Source organism: Ylistrum balloti, unplaced genomic scaffold, assembly GCF_031769215.1.
Source record: "Ylistrum balloti isolate Yb309-2 unplaced genomic scaffold, AGI_CSIRO_Ybal_v1 Utg370360, whole genome shotgun sequence".
Taxonomy (NCBI): Eukaryota; Metazoa; Mollusca; class Bivalvia; order Pectinida; family Pectinidae; genus Ylistrum; species Ylistrum balloti.
The window spans coordinates 351,801-374,757 of NW_026782255.1; the positions used below are offsets into that span (position 1 = coordinate 351,801).

At 35.1% G+C, this 22,957-nt stretch overlaps 2 protein-coding genes across 2 annotated transcripts; one reads left to right on the top strand and one right to left on the bottom strand.

The window, feature by feature from the left end:
- LOC132553852 (trafficking protein particle complex subunit 4-like) lies at positions 1-4,867 on the bottom strand. The gene is made up of 5 exons (XM_060218135.1): positions 4,691-4,867; positions 3,606-3,783; positions 2,859-2,962; positions 2,127-2,253; positions 1-1,467 (listed from the first exon to the last, which is right to left on the bottom strand). The coding sequence occupies exons 1-5, from the start codon at positions 4,863-4,865 to the stop codon at positions 1,395-1,397; spliced, it is 657 nt and encodes a 218-aa protein (XP_060074118.1). The 5' UTR covers positions 4,866-4,867; the 3' UTR covers positions 1-1,394.
- Positions 4,868-6,532: 1,665 nt separating this feature from the next.
- On the top strand, positions 6,533-15,453 carry LOC132553842 (NACHT and WD repeat domain-containing protein 2-like). The gene is given in 11 exon segments (XM_060218125.1): positions 6,533-6,635; positions 7,324-7,412; positions 7,754-7,870; positions 8,548-8,751; positions 9,094-9,223; positions 9,644-9,878; positions 10,078-10,237; positions 10,524-10,694; positions 11,650-11,920; positions 11,923-11,984; positions 12,142-15,453. Coding segments are annotated over 11 exon segments (4,854 nt in total).
- The last annotated feature ends 7,504 nt before the right edge of the window (positions 15,454-22,957 follow it).

A 22,957-nucleotide genomic window follows, 5' to 3' on the forward strand; every position in this document is an offset into this window, starting at 1 on the left:
TAACTTTTTAAAAAGATTTTATCTTTTAAGTGTCTGATAAATTTTCAGATTCTAAAAAGTTAAATCTGTGTCATAAATAAATGCTTACTTAAAATCAAAGAAGCAACTTGTATGTTTCAAGTATGAATTTGACTTCATGGAAGGAAATTATGCACATGGTGGTTCTTCATCAAATTGAGATAATTTGAAATTATCCATAAAGTATGGAGGTTGTTTAAGTGAGTGTTCATCCTCTGTATGTAACAGTAAGCCAGGAAATCAAATATTTTATTTTCCACAGTTCACAAAACCAAGCATCGAGTACCTCAATCTCATATTTAGAATATGAGGAAGTGTTGTCTTCTGTTAAAGTTTCATAACCAATATATTTAGAAGTTCAATTTTTCATAATGATGATGTGATGAGATATGAGCACTGTGTGTTTTCCTTCTGGAGAATATTTACCTTATTTAAGAAATAAGCATTTAAGAAAATTCACATTATATCAAAACAGAAATAAAGGTTTAATGGACATAAAATTAAAATGAATATCACTTAACATAGCTTCATGCTCCAGCTGGAATATGCCAGCCTCTAACCAAGATCTTTCTGTCTTCATCACACAGAGGTGATAGATTACATTATCTATTTCAAATTTACTCCACCCTTTCTCACTCTCTCTCTCACCCTCTCTCTCTCTCTCTCTCTCTCTCACTCTCTCTCTCTCTCTCTCTCACTCTCTCTCTTTCTCTATCTTTCTCTCTTAATGAAAATGATAAATTCTTTACATGAAAAGAAAAAAGGACCTTCACACTCATTTTAAAATGATCACCTTGTTGTTCCAGCAAATACAATCTTACTTAACTTAGGGTCCGTTTTAGATGTACATCTTCTTTGATATAAACTATTGTGTGAATCATTTCAGACCTGACTTGTGAGATCAAGTGTGAGAAATAAATTATCTATACAAGGATTAAACAAATCTGCACAGTTCCATGTCTCACAAAATTAATGGAGGAAAATAAAATCTGCCACCAATTCTAAACCATCTGACATACTTAATTACAGCACAAATATTATTACTGCCCAGAGAGTTTTTGGACTCTGAAATTTGAGTCTTGGATTTGTGCTTTTCCTGTGGTACTTGATCAAATTTTGAGAACACTTTAAATCTCTCAATATTTTTAAATTGGTGTTCTAGACTCGCCTGAAAAAAGCCCATCAATATTTACTGATTGCTAGCTAAGATAGAACTAGAATCTACAGCCGGGTTGATGTAAAAACATCTTTTGATTTCTAGAAAAGCTTTCTTTAAAATTCTTTTTTTTTATACTATACTAGACTCTTTCATGATACTCATTGGTGAATAGATATTGTTTAACCCTTGGATTGAGAGGAAGTATTTCAACAGATGATCATATATTGTTGACACCAAGTCTCTCAGCTTGGTCTATTGCCTGTTGTAGATTAGTGTCAAACAGGTCACACCTGGAAAATAAAAAAAACCATCTGATAGTAAAGCTGGTTAATTATTAAACACAGTCTACATATACAAGTATCCTGCATTTATTGTCTTATTACTTCAAAATGTTGGAGTTTTTTTCAAATCTTATAATATACATGTAGATAGATATATACACCATTTTTACGCCTTTTTTACTTTACACGAGATAAGAAAATGAGTGTATTTGGTAAGTACAATTTTTTTCATTGAAGACCATTGTGACAGACAACCTGGAGCTTCTCGAGCTTTTTTGATTATCATATACATAGAGTATTATATAACATTAAATAAAAATATCAAATAACATTGAAGACACACTGACTACAGAACCTATAGTTCATTATCAATATTTCTAATTAATATGATTTATAAAACATATGGTGTTGAGGTTAACATGTTATCATTTTTCAATGAATTGGACAAAAATTGAACTTTTGAGGTTTATTTTTTTTTTGTTCTCCAAACTTGTGATTGATAATGAAAAAGCCATCTACAGAATGTACATATATCTGCAAAATTTAGATTTTACAGTTAAATTGTATAAAGAAGTTTTGATTATCACTCCAGTCTCATAATGTATGGCTAATGTTAGTAAATAAAGAGGAAATGTACACACAACATGGTGATATAAATGTACAGTTACCTTATGGGCATGTCCAGAGAGTAAAATGGATTCTTGAGAGCAAAGTCGGAGTAAACTTCATACAGTTTCTTTAGAAGTACATCCACAGCCATCTGTCTTGGGTCAGCCAAGATGATGAACTTTATACCTGTCGCATACATATTCTTAATTATAAAACTAATACCATATACAAGCATTATTAACCCGCCCACATCTGTTTATCAGAATTAGCAATAAAGACTATTTCATTGTCTTTAATAAGTTAGAGGTCATACACAGCTCCCCTGGACTATTTATAGAATAAATATGGTAATTTTGTAATTTCGAATACAGAATGTGGATCACGTACTCATACTAGTCCAAAGGGTTCTGAATATCTATCTCTTCCTGATTCTACTATTATTTTAGTCACGTCCAATTCCAAGACAAAATAAATCTGTGGATAGATAGTCAGAACCCTTAAAACTAGTACCTGCTTGTAAACTTTATGATTGTGACATACCAAACTTTACGTAATTTTAAATGAGGATACAAACTCCACACAACCTAAAATACCAAAAAAACATTATTTGCCATACTTATATATAAAGTATCAAGTGATCTCTCGATACTTACAGTAACTTGTGAAGGTCACTCACCATCCATAATAAGAGATGTAAATCTAATTCTTACTCTTCTGGAACACCTGGGCCCGTATTCATGAAACCGTTGATGTATATTTTGTATTCAGATTCCAAGACTGAATAGACCTACCTGTCATGGTTTGGAAACAGTGCAGCTTGAAAGCATCAGTCTCCAAGACTTCTATACCGGAGCTCCTTGGCTCTGGAGACAGCTGAGATCCAATGGCAAACAGCCTATAAATAGTACACAGTATTTAATATAAATAGTGAGCAGTCTATAAATAGATACAACCTTTGTCTATGAACTTGATAGTGCACAGTCTATAAATAGTACACAACATTTACAGGTAACAGGTACACCACTTATGACCACTTATGCCAAGAAACATGTATACATTACAATAGGCTTGGGTAAAACAGAGACTGAGTTGTAGGACAATTGTTGTATTCATTAGTGAGGCTACTTTACCTAGAGACAAGAAGAATTAAATGGCGAAAAACATGTAGCCAAACAATAAGAGATTGTTTGCTTGGTTTATTGGCCAATGAACAGCCAAGGTCATTTTGAAACGGGCTCTCCTTGTATATTAGCCGGTGACTACCTTACTGAAAGACATACAGGAGGCCCATCAAATGCTATACAGAGCAATTGGAGTAAAGGGTTAGCCCCAGGACACAACCACAACAGCAAAGACCAGTCTGTTATTTCAGCTTCCTGAGAAACACAAACTGTCATGGACAAGGGACGTCAAACCACACCCTTTGGATCCTCATAAAAAGTTGTAAAGTCTAACACTCTGACTGAGCTACTATGGCCCTTCTTTGTACCCAACAAGAAAAGAAGACAAAATACTTTTTAAAGCAATAGGTAACTTACGAATGAAACATGCTGGCCAACATAATTCTCTCATTTGTGGTCAGTTTTGTTCGCCCAAACTTGAGATTGATGGGGAAATTTTCTTCTGCAGCAATAATATCCATAATATCTCTCCCATCACTCTTCAAAAAGCGTCCCTCTGCTGGGACACCATTCACGGACAGTAAAGTATGTCCAACTGTAAATAAATGTTAGTATTGGAATATTGCAAACATGTCTGTTATTCTGTTATTTTGATCTTAAAGTGAAAAACACACGTACAAAACTAAGGACCTGGGCCAACTTTCTACTGAAAGCATTTTGAGCAATCCGTCCTTTTCTTCTCCAAAAATAGTGATGGGTCAAAATCCAATATATGGCATCTGTCAACCATGGCATGTTGATTTAGGATTTTCTGATCATGCTCAAAATAGACAATGTACAACTAAAGACCATGGATAACTTATCATAATGACATATCAATATTGTGAATGATTCATTAAGTACGTCTCAATATATTGTGATAACAAACAATAATTTCCAAATTCAAGATGGCCATATTGATTTCTGATCTGTCTTGAACATCCTGGGACCAAGGAAGACATAAAATTAGAGAAAGATAAATCAAGTAAACAATGTTTAATTGGGGAAAAAAGGAAACCTCCAACATATGAAATATGAGAATCTCATATATCCATGCAATACTTCTCAACAAATCAAAATTGTAAAAAAGACAATGCACAAGTAGGGACAATAGAGAGTCGGAGGAAAACGGATGGACCACTATCGCGAACAAAGGGCGATTAACTACAGGAATCTTAATGTAAAATATAAATGTAATGCATATTACTTAAAATAACAGGAGTCACACATTTGTAAATGGTTTACCCTGATCGAACGCGTGTTTCTGCATTATCTATTTTTGAAGTGTAATACCATTCTATCATTCAGACGTGCGTCATAATACTGTGAATTTACAGATTGTGGGTGGGTGGGTTAATAATGAAACATTTGTCAGCACCAGGGAAAAAGTAAATTGTGACCGGTACCCGTGTATCGATTCCAACAAAACTCAATATCTGATCATGCCAAATCGGCACGCCCACCTTTGATCCCATCTCTTTCTCCGAATGCTACGACAAGTTTCTCATCATGAACCTTAAGCACCAATTCAAGAGGGTAGCTAAATGTCTTTTCCACCTCGGGTCTAGCGCCGGAGTGGTCGTACTGGTATATCAACCCCCCGGCTTTGTTAATGATGTAAACACTGTAAATCGCCATCACGCCATCTTCGTAAACAGGGGAGTTAACTCCTACCTGTAATAGAACTCTTTAGAACTGGAAGATACAAAACCCAAATCATGTTTACCTTAGCAATGTTGGAAGGAAACATGGTAAGGTGCGTGTATTTGTTTGTTTTTGATATATGACAGTCGTTATGAGTAGATAATTCTCGTTCTTCAAATATGTTAAAAGTAATAATTTGATTTAATAAGACCAGTTAAAAACTGCAATTAAACTTAAATATAAAAGAGGCAAACTGTAAGGGAGAGAGTTCACATTTTATTGTCGAATCTATGGGGTAAGGCATCATTCAGAAAATATTTTATCTGATTTCTCGAGACGTCGTCGAATCCAAGTGATGCGCTTATTAGTATAAACCAGTTACTTTTGATTTATTTATTTTTCATCAGATATCATTCAACAACCTCATGTACTCCCACCCAAACTGACAAAAGAAGCTATTCACAACACGTGTTAAAATAAGTAGAATGTACTATCACGGAACGAGGTTCCTAGATGGGCGCCAAATGTAGCAGAGGTCATTTGTCATCTCAATGCTTCCGCTAGGAATCGAACCCGGGACCCCTGGCTTACTAGTTTGACGCTCAACCAATCGAGCTAAAGAGAAGCTCTCCCTAGCCGAGAAGTATATTGCGGCTAGTATTTTACCAGGGTTACATATGTACATCCAAAACTTTTATATGATACATTCTCACAGTCATGGGAGCCAAATAAACATATTTTTAAAGATTATCATTTATAAAGAGAAAACTGCAATACAAGCATAATTATTGACATGTAAACACATTGTCACTCTGATTTCTCGTATTGTAATTGTAGAATAAGGCTTCATGAATATGTGTAATGTGTTTTTATAACCAGTTGATTTCAAAATGATGGGAAAATATAAAAGTTTTAAAAAGAAGTGCCCAGTTGTATGCCGTCTGTATTGAAATTGATATGGACATAGAGGCTAGCAAACCTGCATCCACCATGTATCGTCATAAATCGTAATAAATTGCGAAATGAGTAAACTTGTGTAATAGAAAGGAGTAATGAAAAAAAACACCCTGCTACCACTGGGATTTAAATTAGTGACCCTTAGGTCTCTAGCTGGACACTCCACCACTTGACTAAAAGTAAATTCCCACTAGCAGAGACTAGTAAGGTGACATGTACTCAAAACTTCTACACATGAATGCTTTTGAAATATAGGATTAAACTTTAACCAATAAAGGAGAGACACAAGGCCAAACATCTACTGAAGCATTCTTACGAAAAATGCTCAAGCAGATATTGGTGTGAGATAAAGTCTGTTTTTAATGATATCGATATAAAATAAGATGTATTTTTGTTGAATGGTAAAGAGAAATGTCAATACAGGTGCATGATTTATAAAGTTTATTGATAATGATCAATGTTAACGAATCCTGATTTCCTTTGACCTTCGACTGTTGCATTTTTGTGAAAGTTTGCATCCTTGTGAAAGTTTGCATGTAATTGATTTGACAGATGGTTGAACTACGCCTAAAAGCAGACAGAAGAACTGAAATAATGTTACTATATTTCTGATTCTTCCCTGTGGGAGGACTTAGTGCACAAAAATGGATGGTCCAAATTCACTGTGCTACTATCAAGAAGTTGCAACACATTAAAAAATATCAATGGATGAGAAAAGAGTGAGGGCTGTCCTACGCGGGTCGATGCTAGATCTTCCCTACCGCAGCTCAAGGGTCGTGAGAATCTTCATCAGTTCAACTTTCACAGGTACAGTTGTCTATATAATTTATCACACAACAGTACATAACAGAAGCCTGAACCAGGCTTAATTGAATGTCAACTAGTGCTTAAATGACGTGACTAATTAAGGATTTGGTTTAAATCCAGACCTGATGAAACTGTTTGTGAATATAATTATGTCCTTTTAATAAAAGATTTGCATATGCACAATCATTGTAAAAAACATTGTGCTTGCATACAACATGTGTGTTTAGATTTGTATATAAACTCTGAAAAGTCTGTTGTTCCACCAACAATATACAGCTACCCTCTAAAGCTGACAGGCCTAGGGCTTATACCCTGGTAATTGTACTTCAAGATTTTTCGCATTATGAGCTATTCCATAGATAAACACAATACAATGTGTACATCTTCCCTTGTCTTCTGTTTAATGTTATTTTAATACTGTTAATGTTTTGTTACTCAGTAATTGTTTGCAATTTTTCCAAGTAATTTTCAGACCAAACAGACATTTTTTGTTTTCCTTTCTAATATGAAATGAATTTACAAGACCCTTCGATCATACACATGTGTTTTTGTACCAGTCGTTTTTGTACATTTTGTAAGGAAATTAATGTCGGACACATGATAACTGCTCAAAAACTCAAGTCATTTTACATTTATAACTTCATTACCTACATCCTTGTAATTGTTCTTACTTTTTGATGGAATGCAGATACCAGAGAGGAAAGAAATTTGTTGATGGAAGAAGTTCACCCCAAACTAACATCCTACTGCAGGAAGAAGTATGGACTCGAATACCAGGTAATCTAATTTAATATTCAATCAAACTACAGGAGAAATGACAATTATAGTGATGTCATAGAGGATACCTAGGTAACCGGTGTTATATATTTATATCTCCCATCATGAATGTATCCGGATACTTTTTCTGGTTATCATGAAAGTACATTTATGATGGGGGAAAATGTATCCGGGGACTTTTATGATAAGGGATACAAATGTAATATGACACCCGCATAGAAACAGAAACTAATGTAACTATTATACCTCTTACTTAAGTCTTTCTAGGAAGCAATAATTGTACCAATAAACTTTGATGGTATCAATTTATATCTGTTTCATGGCAGTGTTTGTTGTCCTAGGTTGTAGACATGCGCTGGGGAGTTCCAGAGGATGCAGCTGATGATCATTTGGCCACCTCTCTGTGCCTTCAGGAAATACAGAACTGTCAGAGGCTGTCCACTGGTCCCAATTTTGTGGTAAGAACTTTCCGAGATTTTGAAATGTTTGTTCGAAAGAAAATATTTGCAGTGATAATTTGTCTCTGTTATGCTAAAAGTATTCACTATCACAGATATTTACTATAGAGGGAGCCACCTTGAGATTTAGCAATGTTTGTTCAAAAGGAAATATTTGCAGCAATGAATTGTCTCTGTTATGCTAAAAGTATTCGCTATCACAGATATTTACTATAAAGGGAGCCACCTTGAAGTCTTTATAAGAAAATATTGTCTGGTATTCTTGGTTTCACTTTTTAAATTGAACTGCATCAGAAATGAAAAACAGAGTAGGAAATAAAGAGATTAGGATAATTATCTTGTTACATGTATGCTATACTTATGGCTCTCTCTAGTATAAGGATTATACAATCACAGGAAAACAGCAGAGTTTTAGCAAGCAATTATGCACCAGGAAGCAGAACTAGTAGATTTTTACATTGTAAACTCATAACAAATGTTATCTTGCACATGCAGGTATCTTATTCATATATTAGTACAATTGTAAATTATATTGAACACATAAAGACACATGACAGATATTTTTTAGAAGATGAAAAGGTAAAAAATATTGTAGGATAAATATTTCAAATTTTGAAACACAGTCTAAAATTATATCTATAAAGGTTTTCAAATGAAATATTTTTTCGTTGCTGCAGACATTTCTGAACCAGAAACACGGATTTCATCACCTGCAATCATCTATACCCAGTAAGGAGTTTGATGACCTTGTCCAGGCTCTACAAGCACTAGGACAGGATCACAGTCTGCTGGATGTTTGGTACAAACAGGACACCAATTGTATACCACCCGTACACTTACTGCAGCCAATCAGCTCTATCATAACAGAATATAAAAACAAGGTCAGCCAATCAGCTCAATTATAACACAGTATAAAAACAGGGTCAGCCAATCAGTTCAATCATTACAGAGTATAAAAACAAGGACATATGTATTGTACATGTATTTTCTAAACACAGGAATTTGATCATTTATATACATTAGTATGGTTGACACCGCTGTGTAGTTAGTTGTCTTTCATCCCATCCATGATAAGTCACTATGATAATTTTGTAATCCACTTTGTGTACTACATTAGATCAATATTGAAACAAATGATATCTAATTAGACTGTAGTTGATGTATGTTATGTAAGACTTAGTGAATGCTTTGTTAATGAACTATAATTTTTTTTCAATGTCCAGACAGGTGATGCTATAAATGAATGGAAAACTGTACAGATGAACTTGAGGCATTTACTTAAAACAGCCAGTCAGCATTGCTTTGACAATGGGAAAATAAGTGTCGAAGAAAAACACAAATACTTCATGTCAGGTAAAACCATGTTACTAAGCAACTCCTCACTGCCTAAAATTGTTCGTTGTAAAATTGTTAAAGTCAGTGAATGCTGAAAAAAAAGTTTCAGAATACATGAGGAAATATTCAGCAGATTTAAATACATGTACACAAAGCATTACACACTTTTAATGATAATGCTATACATGTACACGAGTGAAAAGAAGTAACGTTCCACAATAAACAGAAATAATAGCATGTCTTATAACAAACCCACCCATATATATTGAAGTTCAATTACATCTAACATCAAATGCTATTGTCCGTTTAGAAGCCCGTCCCCTTGACTTTCAGAAGTCGGATATTATGTTGGTTCCCTGGAGGAATATTTAGGGTATAAATACATAGGATAATATTCTTAAACAATACATGTCTCAATTAATTTTTTTTATACTTTAGTGACTGAAGAAGAGGTACTGCAGGGGATACTTAAGGCTGCTGCAAAGCCAAGTAACCACTGTTTGTGTTTCATACGAATCATTGACGACATAAAATCTCATCTGAATCACAATAAAGCTTGGCGCTTCATTGATATGGTGAACCAGGAGAAAATAGACGAAGAAGCCCAGGAAATCCTCTCCAACCTGAGGGATGAAAAAGTTTTAAGCAAAATGGAAAAATCCAACATTTCAAAGTAAGCTCATAACACGTAAAGTTATAATTTGTTTGTTACCTATCACAATTTTAACAAAAATAGAATTCATTTAGATAATTATAAACATTCAAGTTTAGTTTCAGTTTTAAAAAAAAATGTACTTACCGGTGTCATTGTGCAGGTAAATATATAACAACCTCATCATTTAATTTTGATGATTAAATCATATGTTTCAAAGGAAAACTGTCAACTGGAGTGAGAAAGACGGCATAAACAAAGAGGAACACAGTGATTACCTGCGTGAATTTGGAAACATATTCTACACTGGGGTCAAGCAACTTATAGACAAAGCTGTGCAAGAGGAACTCAAACTTGCCCATGATGATTTGTACATAGAGGTAAGCAGCTGAATGTTTCTAGTTCAAACATTTTTCATTACTCCTTTCCTCTACAGATTTTGTGCTTTAACAAGGGTTTGAAACAGGGTTGCCATGGTTTGTGGGGTCGAAGGAGGGAGTACTGTAAAAACAGAAAGCCTTGACCACTTAAGTGCTGCTAAGTATTCATTACATTTACAGTTACTATTAATGTTATAAATTATAAAGTTAAGCTTTCACAGCTTATTCAAACAGTCCACCAACAAATGAGTATGAAGGTCACCCTTTTATCTTGTAACATTCTTAGGTACTCCAGCATCTGACCATGGCTAAAGAAAGATGTTCCATGTTCCATGGCCGAGAGGACATTCTAGAGAAAGTGGCCACCTACCTTTGTGGGGACTCTGATGAACCATTAACAGTCTATGGACCCTCGGGCAGTGGCAAAACTTCAATTATGGCCGAGGTGGCTCGACAGGTACTACATGATTAGAAGTTCTAGATAAAATAAGCATACAGATATTAATGACAGGTAAACTGTTAAAATGTTAGATGTAGTAGTGAAAGGAGAAACTATTAACGCATTGTTTGGTACTTTAGGAGAAGCTAATTTGTGTTAATTTTGAAGAAGAAAGAAAGAAAAAAGTTTAGTTCGGGTGTTGATGGATATGATTAACCAGAAAACTATAACAAATTTGTGTTGTTTGGAAAATGTATTAATAGAATAGATGATGAATAGTCTTCACAACATAACATGGATTGTAAACAGAATTTGTACATGAGAAGAAAAACAAAAATATTTTTTGAGAATGGCTTATTAGAGACATACAAGTACTATATGGTCTCTGGGCAAGCATAGGTTTATCAGTATCCTGTAAAGTTTTATAATGATTAAGATTTTTCAGTTTTATACCAATGACTTGGCAAAAAGGATTCATTTCTCATGGAATTCTTTTTATTCAATTTACATGGTGTTTATTTTGTTTTTTAACAGTCTTATTTCATTCTGAAAAATATATATATGTATATGAAAAAAAAAAAAAAAAAACTTCCTCTCTACCAAAATAGGTGGGTATTATTCAACTTGTAAGGCATCAATTAATTATTACAACTATTGTTAAAACAAATATTTGTACCACATATTGTAAACTGTAAAAACATTGCGACTGTTTCACACTGTTAGCTTAGACGACACGGATGCTTCATGCACTTGCGGCAATAAAAACACTGCAAGTAGATTGTGGTTGCTTTTGTAATATTTTGATTTTTGTATTGATTTCCATTGGGTTACTGCTTTTATAATAATAGACTTGTTAATTAATTGTAAAGATTTGCATGGGTGATAAATTTTGTAATTGGATTTCCACATATTTAGCTGGATAATAATATGCAAATATAATTTTGGAGGAATTTAAATTGAATTTTATTTTTAGGTCCCGTTTACATACAAGAAAGAAGCGATTGTGGTCCTTCGTTTCCTGGGTACTTCTCCAGCTAGCAGCAATCTCTGGCGCCTCTTGAAGAGTCTTGTTACCCAAATTTTGTCCAACATCAATGGTGATCTGAAGAGTATACCTTCAGAATTCAACAAACTCCTTGCATTCTTTCAATCCCTAATTGAGAAGTATGAAGATCACTCTTCAAAACCACTGGTCATTCTGTTAGACTCATTAGATCAGTTGAGTTCAGATTTTGGGGCTCACAAACTCAGATGGTTACCCAAAAAGCTTGGGAAGAATGTAAGGATTGTGACATCAACATATACAGAGTCAAACGACATCATTAATTCACTGAAGTCATTGTTTATGCCCGACAGTTTCATTATGGTGAAAATTCTTGGAGAGGATCTGAGTACAAAGATCCTGAAAACATGGCTGCTTTCAAGGAACAGGACTTTGAGTAATGAACAATTTGATTATGTCCAGGAGGCCTTCAAAAAATGTAGTCTACCTCTGTATGTGAAGTTAGTTTTTGAAGATGTTCTGACATGGAAATCCTACACAACTGTTTCTATGGATACACTTTCTTACACTGTACCGGAGATCATCAACTCCCTACTGCTGCGACTGGAAACCAAACACGGGAAAGTGTTTGTGAGTCGAACCTTGGCCTACATCACTGCTTCTCAGTCGGGTATCAGTGAGGCGGAACTGGAAGACGTTCTTTCCCTAGATGACACATTGCTGACAGATGTATTTCAGTACCATGTTCCACCATTCAGAAGGATCCCGTCCGTTCTTTGGGTAAGAGTACGACATGACATCACCAGTTATCTAGTAGACAAAGAAGCTGATGATAGCCGTGTGTTCTTCTGGTATCATCGCCAATTCTACGAAGCTGCTGAAAAACGGTATCTGTCAGATTCAAAGTTTAGCATGGAAATTCACTCCCTACTGGCAGACTACTATCTCGGAACTTGGCACAATAAGCCCAAACCTTTCAATTACAGTGAATCCCAATGTAAGAAGTTGGGCCTCACCTCACCAAACAGCGAAGCAGATAGAAAAGTTGCAGATCAACCAATCAGTTTCCTTTTTAAAGAGGATGAAATAGAGAAGAAGAGATTCAATCTTCGGAAACTCAACAAATTACCATTTCACCTCATCAATGCTGACAGAAACTCTGAATTGCGGAGTGTGTGTTTATTCAATTATGATTGGTTACTAGCAAAACTTACAGCCACATCTGTACAGCAGCTCTTAAGTGATTTCCTTTTGTCAAGGCAGAATAAGGATGGAGCCCTTCAGCGAGTTCTGAAGACAGCACAGTCAACACTTGCGAAATATCCTAATACCCTTGCTATGGAAATTTCTGGCCATCTTTTACCGCTGTTGTCTGATGTTAAAAACAGTGTGGAGAAATTCTTGGTCGAAGAATGTTTGAACAGAATTCGGTCAGACAAGACAACTTTGCCATACCAAACCTGTTATAACACTCCAAAAGAAGCCCTCCTCTTTAAGTTTGAACATCAGGGTATCCCATTTGGTTCATCTCTTGTGGCGATGTCCAACGACTCGTCTCATCTCATTGCTTTAGCTGAACAGAATGTGTTGGTAATGTGGGACCTTACAACTGGAGAAATAGAACAACAAGTCAAGCTGCTGGATCCAGACATTGTCAAGCTTAACATTATGACAACCTCTTCCGAACAGAATCTGGCCATGTTTTACTCAAGCTATCAGAAGCAGGGAAACCATATAGTTGTGGTGAACATGTCTACGGGAAATGTAGTTAACACTATGGAGATGGAAAAGGCCTACCCTGGTGTTGGTTTTACAGACAGCCTGGAGTTTGTCGTGACGAAAACAAAGATAGTCTGCATGTACAGGGGTCATTCAGCAGATCTGTTTGATCGGCAAACAGGAAAACATGTATCACAGTTTGGTGTGGTAGCAGATGACATTGTTCTTCTTCCTGATCAGAATGGTGTCCTGTTTCATGAGAAGCAGACTCAAAGGTTAAGATTATTTAATATCGACACGGGAGAAGATGTAGCTGCAACAGATATTCAACAGGAACCAAGGAAAGTTATAGCAGATCCCTCAGGTACAGAGGCAGTTGTCGTCTTCAAAGATTCTTCTACTTTCCAAGTTATTTGTCTGGAGACAAATGATAAGAAATTTGGAAATGTTCTTTCTGAAAGAAGAATAACTAAAAGGAAACCGACATCTAACGTTATCACTGATGCGAAGTTCTCGTTGGACGGAGAAAACCTTATATTGACAACAAGTCATGGATTTGTTATTCAACATTACAAGTCTGGTCGAGAGAAACATGTATTTGCAATTCCCAATGACGTTATACCCGATCACAAAGTTCTTGCTTTTGACGGACACATGACACCGGACAGAAAATATTTTGTTTCTGCATACGAAGGTTATCTTATTGTTTGGGATACGGAAACGTGTAGGGTTCTGCAGAGCATGGAAATCAGTCGCTCTAAAACAGTGGCGGCTGTTATGTCTGAAAACGGAGACTTTCTAGTCACAACACACAAACGGAATAATGTTGTGACAGTATGGCAAATCTCCTCACTTGTGTCGAAACAAGCGTCTTTTGAACCTCTAACAATCAAAACTGCACCGCGTTATCTGGACGCCTCGGAGAATGGGGAAGTTGGTGTAATCCGAGGGAACATGTCGAATGAGGTGGCCATCTTGGACATTCTTGGTGGTTGTATCAGGTTCTACATTTCTAAAGATTATGAGGTGATGCAACCTGTGATAACCCCAGATGGACGTAATGTCGTTCTCAGAGAATACAGTTCTGACAGAGTCCTGAAGGTGTGGAGCAGCGCTACTGGTCATTTACAGAGTTCTGTTCCCTTGTCAAGTCTCCTGGTAAAGTATTATGTACTAGCTAACAACAAAATGGCTGTTTATGTCAACAATTCAGGTATAGCTCAGGTCAGCTTTTGGAGCATCCCAGAATCAAATCATATACGCACACAGGAGTTAGGGGCAGCGTTAGTCGGTGACATGTTCATGTTCTTCGATTCTACCAGTGACAACATCGTCATATCAGAATCTACCTCTTTGGGTGATGTTGATTTGTCAAATCTTGTTGTTTACGATATTGAAACAGGCGAAAAGAGACTAACCTTCCCACGAGTTGTTTCAAGTTGCACTCAGTCCCTCGTGAAGGAAAAAGATTTGGTGTTACTGCAGCAGCATGATGAAGGCTCTGACACAAAGTCGTTGATCATTTTGGACATACGGTCAGGCGAAGTCAAGAGAAAAGGGAGTATTTGTTCCCCCACCAGACTTTTTATGTGTAAGGATGGTCGCTATGGTATTGACAGGACAAGGAATTTATACAACCTTGAAAAAATGACTTTTGAATTTCAATATGATCCTGATGGAGATTATCCAAAAAAGCCGAGTAATCAAGCTAGTCCGAAGTTAAGCAATGATGGACATGTAGCTGTATGGCTGAACGTCTACGCATCCTTATTGTTGGTCGGTGATATCAAGACAGGGAATACAATCAACATCTGTCCGATCCACAGTATCCCACTTTCCCTTACCGTTACCGTGAACGATCTCCTCCTTATCGGATGTGAGGACGGACGGCTCATGTTATTGCAGCTGGTCAGCAACACCAATGATGAAAGCAACTTCATCTCGGAGTTTTTGTCCCGACACAAAAATCACAGCCAGAGAACTAAGGTGGTGAAATACAAGGGAATGAATAAGCCTCAAGGACAGAAAGCATCTAAGTCATGTTCTCTTTTGTGATTGGTGGTATGTGATGGATATTTTTAGTTATTAGCAATCAGGGGAATCTTAATACACTGTAAACATACCGATAAATTTAACGGCACGATTTCTTGTGTACCCATGAATTTTTCATGCTATTTCTCCCTAAAGTCAAATTGATCACTTTGTATATACGCTATTTATAGTAGTATTCTCTGGCTAACGCTTAATATTTTTTTTAATCTTTTATACAAAAACACTTTTAACTTTAACAAAGAAAATAAAATTATGAAACAAACAAAAAGAGAAAAAAAGGTACATAATTTTTAAAGAAATTTTGATTGTAACTAATATTTTGATCTTGTCAACATATTCTGTAAAAATAGAATTATTGGCAGAAAATTGAATGACGTCATAAATAGCAAACATATTAATGAATATAAAATTAAAATGAAATGTACGTACTACGTAGTGGGAATCTGTGTAAATCTCTTAAACCAATATTTATCAAATTACATTCTTCAGAAACAATATAATTCTGCTAACTAAGCAATTAAAATTTATATGGGAGTTATTTTTTGAACAACTTAAGGGACAACCTATAAAATATATTTTAAAAAATAAAAAGGTCCATGGGGTCTTTGGTATATCATCATCAGTGTACCGCGAACTACTTGCCTTTGCAAAAATAAGCCAAACCAAAATATTTTCAAATTTACAGTTTCATATTTCAGTGTTTTCTTTTTATTCCACAACGATATTCGGAAGTACCACTAGCAAATAAGGCGTTATTATTTAATTCATTGCTCAAGTAATCGGATATATAGTAGACTAAAGGTGATCACGTGACTAGATGGAGTATTTTGTTCTAGCAAACACTGTATGGTTGTGTCCCTGGTGTAGTTGTTTCAAAAGATCTTGAAGATGTCTTACTGGTTAATATGTCTATCATTTAATAAAAATCGGATCATGGCTTAGATTTAAGATTTCAGAATGCTATAAATCTTAATTTATAGATATTAGAGAGAGAGAGAGAGAGAGAGAGAGAGAGAGAGAGAGAGAGAGAGAGAGAGAGAGAGAGAGATTCTATATTCGTTTACTTATTTAATGATATTGAATATATATTCTAGAAAAAACACGCTTGTTTTAGCAGGCTTTTGTTTGTTTTTGGTAACCTAAGACAGCGAATATGATTTTCGTACTTTGATAGAATTCGAGCAAACCGTAACTGTGATACTTATTGCACGTTTTAACTTGTCTTTCATAGAAATTGCTCAAAATGAGCTGGTGTTCAATTTATACAAAATACCTTTTATGGCAAATCCTACCCCACCAATAAGCTGGATTTATTGTATCAAAACCAAAGAAATATGGACCTATGTATCGGGAAAATGCTGAATACTTTTACGGAGACAGGGTACAATGTTCGTATCCGACATTTTGTTTTGTACTCTGTTAACGTTGTTTGAGTTGATTCATCAGAACTCTTGAATGACACGTGATCAACAACACTTGTATACATGTGATTGTAAATATGAGTATCTATTTGGAGGGCACACGGGAGCCTTAACACACAAAATCCCAACCCCTTTATTCGTATATTTTGCATTAGTTAATTAGTGAAGTTTTACATAAGTTTATGTAAGTTTAGTTAATTTCATACAATACATACGTCAGTGCTAGTACACTTCACACCAGTCATTTGTCTGATGAAGGTAACCGTGTAGTCTTTGAAACATGACGCATTAATCTACTAGTAGTCAGTTTTGGTTTTCCTTCCACGTGACACTTCCTCTCTCGCTAAGCATTGTCTCCCTGACGAATATCATTGTAACGATAAAAGGCGGCATTCATCCCTCTCACAAAGTAAAACCGTATGTTAGCAAAGATACCTAGACTATGAATTTACGGAATTCTTGCAAAACTCGAAACCATGTAACGAAAACCATATGGCACACATTTTCATTTAACCATTTTTAAGCACTCTAAAACATATACTATAGCCATAACGAGTTATGAAATGCACTACAACGCTGAAGGTTTGATAAGTTTTTACTCATGCGGTTGTGCTAAGTTCACTTATTGAGAGTATATAATTTACGTTCTTGGTGTACCCGTATTGCTCTGTGGTGAAAGCTATCGATATAAAAATGTTTAAACGGGTATAAACACAGGTGTTCAGGACAAACTTCTAACCTCACGTTCCATATGTATCTCATATACTTATGTCGGTCCATATACATACATCATTTCACCAAATACTAATAACCGGACGATGAGGTTGGAAATTTTCTGCTGAATACGTTTGGTAATAATTTGTCTTAGCAATGTAAATTTATCTGGTTTTATTACTATTGCCTTTCGAATTTTTTTTTTTTTATTAGTTTTTTTACGTATTTTTTATCTGTATTTTTTTCTTTTTTTTTTTTTTTTTTGTTTTTTTTTGTATTTTTTGTTTTTGTTTTGTTTTTTTGGTCTTGTTTTTTTGTCCTGGGTACACTTTTAATTAGGCTATCAAATACTCTGTGTTACAAGAACCTTGGCAATGACATTTCTGTTGTATCAATATTCTATTGTGATAAGGACGTTCCTTTTTCTCATTACGCAGTGACCACCTCTACATTTATGTACCCGGTACTCATCAGCCGATATTATTTACATTAAAAGTTAATTAAATTTATTCTATTGAAATTAAACAGTCTTAGTTACTTATTTTTGTTTCTTTATTTATGAGTACACTCAGCATAATCTACACGAATGTACTTAGTGACCTCAGCGATATTACCTTATATAAACAAGTTTCATATGTTTGATTTTCATCGGGATAATTGATACTTAAGTATATTTTGGCCAAGTGGATCGTCTCCATGGGTGTTACAGTTCACCGGGAAGAAAAGATGGAAAGAATCAACCATTTGTAGATATGTGGGATAGAGGTGGATATTCTACCCGAAGGTATGTACTATGGGTTTGAACTGAGGTTTGTCGAGGCTCTGAACCCGACCTGTATACATGAGTGTCGACTATCCATTATCTAACAAACATTTAGTGGACTAATCTACTTTCACCTCTTACACCAGTATTTGGTAAACACAACATTTATCAAGTAACTGTTTACTAAAGATACATAAGTGAATAGCACATTTTAATTCAAAATCATAGTTTGATAGAGTAGAGCCAAACGATGAGTCAAACTGCATCATATAGCTGTTTCGTCCATAATGGACTCATCAATGATGCTAAGAATATTGATCTCAAAGCCTAGGAGGAAAATCCAAAAGAAATATCAATATTTCTATCTAACAATATTACATAAAAAATTAAGACTATATTTGAAAAAAAATAAGGAAAAAGTACAATATACATAAGTATACCACAAATAATGAAAAAAACTCCTTCATCATGAGCATGCGCAATGACTTATTTGTTCACCAGATTGAGTCAGACGTTATAATGTCAAAGGTCACTTAGTGCACCCATGTGGAATAGACTACATGAGAAATTTACATGGGATACGTGTGTCCTACAAGTTTATTCTAGATTATATATGAGCTCTAGAAGAAATGTCTAAAAAGTCATACTGAAGTACGTTATATTCTTTTGATATTGTTCCCCAGCAGCATGAGATTACTCAGAAAATACCGTTTGCAAGATTTAACGGGGTGAATGTTGAAGTAAAGCACGCTACATTAAATGGTAACAATGAAATTTCGCACGGCAGCCGATTTGGCTATCCCATAAATATACGAAGTCTATAGCCCCCCTCATCCCTGTTTAACACCGACCTGCTCTTGTGGATCGAGATGGCTTCCTTCACTTTTCGTATGATTGGTATGTTTACGAAAGGAAACAAGATGAACACATCATCTTGGCCCATATTCAAGGTACTATAGATCAATATTCTTAATACACTCAAAAACCTCATCATTAACTAAAACATCCAGACCATGGTATTGGTTGCTAGGTACCTTATACAAAGAGGACCTATACTATTTATTAAAACACCATTTCTTCTTCTTCTTCTAATTATGCTGAATATCTAGAATCCTGACCCATGGATGGCAGCTTCCAGTGAAGTTAAAAAAAATATGCACAATGAACCATAACAATCGTTCCGTGTGAGCGGATGTCAATTGAACTTCACGTACATGCTTTTCTTAAACTGGAAGTGAAATAAAAACTCAGATACTTTTCTCTTCTCAATCAGAGCATAATAGGCATCAGGTTTTATCGAGAACTGTGACGCTTTGTTAGAAGTCGAGTATAGTGCAGAATCAAGTACAAGTATGCACTACCTGTAAAGTTAAAGCTGATAGAGGTCAAACACCTACACAAAATGACAATGTATTATCAAGACTTTTCAACTTTGTCATCAGTCATGGTAATGGTATAAATAGAATACCTTGGTGCACATGTATGGCCTGGTTAGTTCTATCAATAAAACCTAATGAGGTGCACCTACGTAAGTATACTTATCAACTAAAATATCTACATACTGCCTATCAGACGCTTTTGTTTCGGTTCAGATCGGATTAAACGAACGGGCAACTAATTGTTACAGTGCAGCTTAAAATGCCTTTGTTTTATTGGTGATTGTTCTTTGATGTTATTTATGATAAAAGTCATTCTAACTGTAGGATAGGAAGATTGACCCTGAAGGAATATACTATTAGGACATATTTTCACTTTGGATATTAAAAAAAGAGGAAAAATAATTTTCCAACATACTTAATTGTTGGCTAGATCAATATAATACGTTGGGGTGTCATCAGATGCAATGTCTACCAAAGTTCAAAGGTCGCTCTAGACAGACAATGCGTATTCATTGGGTGTAGTTATTTAAAGCAGGTACTATAGACGCGTTCATATTTTTTGTTCTTAAACCTGGCGCGATAAATGGAGCGTTGTGATTCGTCACTGTTGATTAATCACAGGACAATTAAATATGTAGACGTTTTTTTTATTATTGTTTTTTCGAACCTAAACACAGAGTAATAGAAAACAATTTACATTTATTATTGAGGTAAGTCAGTATGTTATCTGTAATTGTGTTTGTCTTTCGTCTGGGACGAGCTTTTTCACGCTATATTTCATTGGATCCTTCTGTTAGTAAATGAAAGCAAGGGGAAATTGAGATTACTAATGTAAAGTACGAATATTATAGTAACACGAGAATTCACTAACGTAAGGTTCTAACATTATAGTAACACGAGAATTCATTAACGTAAGGTTCTAATATTATAGTAAAAGGAATTCACTAACGTAAAGTATAACGTTATAGTAACACGAGAATTCACTAACGTAATTAACATTATAGTAAAAGGAATTCACTAACGTAAGGTTCTAATATTATAGTAACACGAGAATTCACTAACGTAAAGTACTAACATTATAGTAACACGAGAATTCACTAACGTAAAGTACTAACATTACAGTAACACGAGAATTCACTAACGTAAGGTTCTAATATTATAGTAAAACGAGAATTCACTAACGTAAAGTACTAACGTTATAGTAACACGAGAATTCACTAACGTAAGGTTCTAACATTACTAACGTAAGGTTCTAACATTATAGTAACACGAGAATTCACTAACGTAAGGTATTAACATTATAGTAACACGAGAATTCACTAACGTAAGGTTCTAACATTATAGTAAAACGAGAATTCACTAACGTAAGGTTCTAACAGTAAGTAACACGATAATTCACTAACGTAAGGTTCTTACATTATAGTAACACGAGAATTCACTAACGTAAGGTACTAACATTATAGTAACACGAGAATTCACTAACGTAAGGTACTAACATTATAGTAACACGAGAATTCACTAACGTAAGGTACTAACGTTATAGTAACACGAGAATTCAATAACGTAAGGTACTAACGTTATAGTAACACGAGAATTCACTAACGTAAGGTTCTAACATTATAGTAACACGAGAATTCACTAACGTAAGGTTCTAACGTTATAGTAACACGAGAATTCACTAACGTAAGGTTCTAACATTATAGTAAAACGAGAATTCATTAACGTAAGGTTCTAATATTATAGTAACACGAGAATTCATTAACGTAAGGTTCTAATATCATAGTAACACGAGAATTCACTAACGTAAGGTTCTAACATTACAGTAACACGATAATTCATTAACGTAAGGTACTAACATTATAGTAACACGAGAATTCACTAACGTAAGGTTCTAACATTATAGTAACACGAGAATTCATTAACGTAAGGTTCTAACATTATAGTAACACGAGAATTCACTAACGTAAGGTTCTAACATTATAGTAACACGAGAATTCACTAACGTAAGGTTCTAACATTATAGTAACACGAGAATTCACTAACGTAAGGTTCTAACATTATTGTAACACGAGAATTAACTAAAGTAAGGACTTTTAATTATAGTAACAAATGTTTTAGACCAGCCTTCTTGGTACTGTGGAGCAGGACCTTAGCAATAAATCTTTGTCAATGTGTACGAACATTACTTCATATAAAGAGGGAACAATCATGTTAACAGAAATATATAGTTGTTTATAAACGAGGGATTGAAAATTAATTATATACATCCGAAAGACTTCCTCCCCGTCGGTACCACTGACGCTTTTCCATTTTATCTCGTTATGCCGACACTAGACTTAAAGGTGGCACAAGGTGGTCGGGGTCGATTTCCGTACTTAACATTATTTAAAACGTGTGGGGTCACCTGCCCGACTCTGTGGGGTTTTCGCGGGTACTATATGGCTTGTTCGGAAGTTTAACTTAAAATTAGATAATTGCTAAATTAAATGAAAAATACGGAATTCAACACGTTTAAAGTCTATAACGAGGCTTGCCAGTATTATCACTTCAACAGATCATTCTTTACAAACAAATGAAATCATGCGTGTAGTATACGTATTGTGTAACTTGTCCCTGAACCCAGTATATAAAAAAGACTCTGCCAACAGTTTTAAATTCAGATCGTTGTTGGTGAATATGTATCAAATCGTTCTGGTATGCGTGATTTGCCAATTCAGACTCCACACATGCTATCTAATTTCGTAGCCACCATCATGGGCCGTTGATACTGTCCATGATCATACGATAGCATGAAACGGTTCCTGAAGCAGAAGACCGTGGTATGGATAGTACTGTCGACTGGCCTGGTACTCTGGGGACAATCAATTCGCTGTACATGTGACAGAGAGGGCACGAAACAAGCGCCTCGCAGATCAGATCTTACTTTTTTGAGAAATGAATCTACCGAAAATCGTTCCTCCGCAATCTTGGAGAGAGTTTCAGATAGAACTCAAAAGAGGCTGTCACCACGGACGGGTAGGTTTTTATTTATATGTTGAATGTAAACATTGATTCATTTTTAAGCATCATTCTTCGTAAATTGTTACTAAGTATACCACGACGTAAAAGCAGGCGACTTCACTTGAAAATTTTATTGTGCGGTATAAAACCAAATTTCAGATAATCTGTTTCTATGCAAGTCAGAGGTAGAATAAGAAAGTGCTTAAATATTCTTTTCAGTAAACGTAATT

Coding starts and splice junctions, on each gene's coding strand:
- LOC132553852 (XM_060218135.1), bottom strand. CDS start 4,865: ATGGCGATTTACAGTGTTTACATCATTAACAAAGCCGGGGGGTTGATA. Junction 2,963..3,605: donor TTGGCCAGCATGTTTCATTC/GTAAGTTACCTA, acceptor TACTATTTATAG/GCTGTTTGCCATTGGATCTC. Junction 2,254..2,858: donor CTGTTTCCAAACCATGACAG/GTAGGTCTATTC, acceptor TGTATGCGACAG/GTATAAAGTTCATCATCTTG.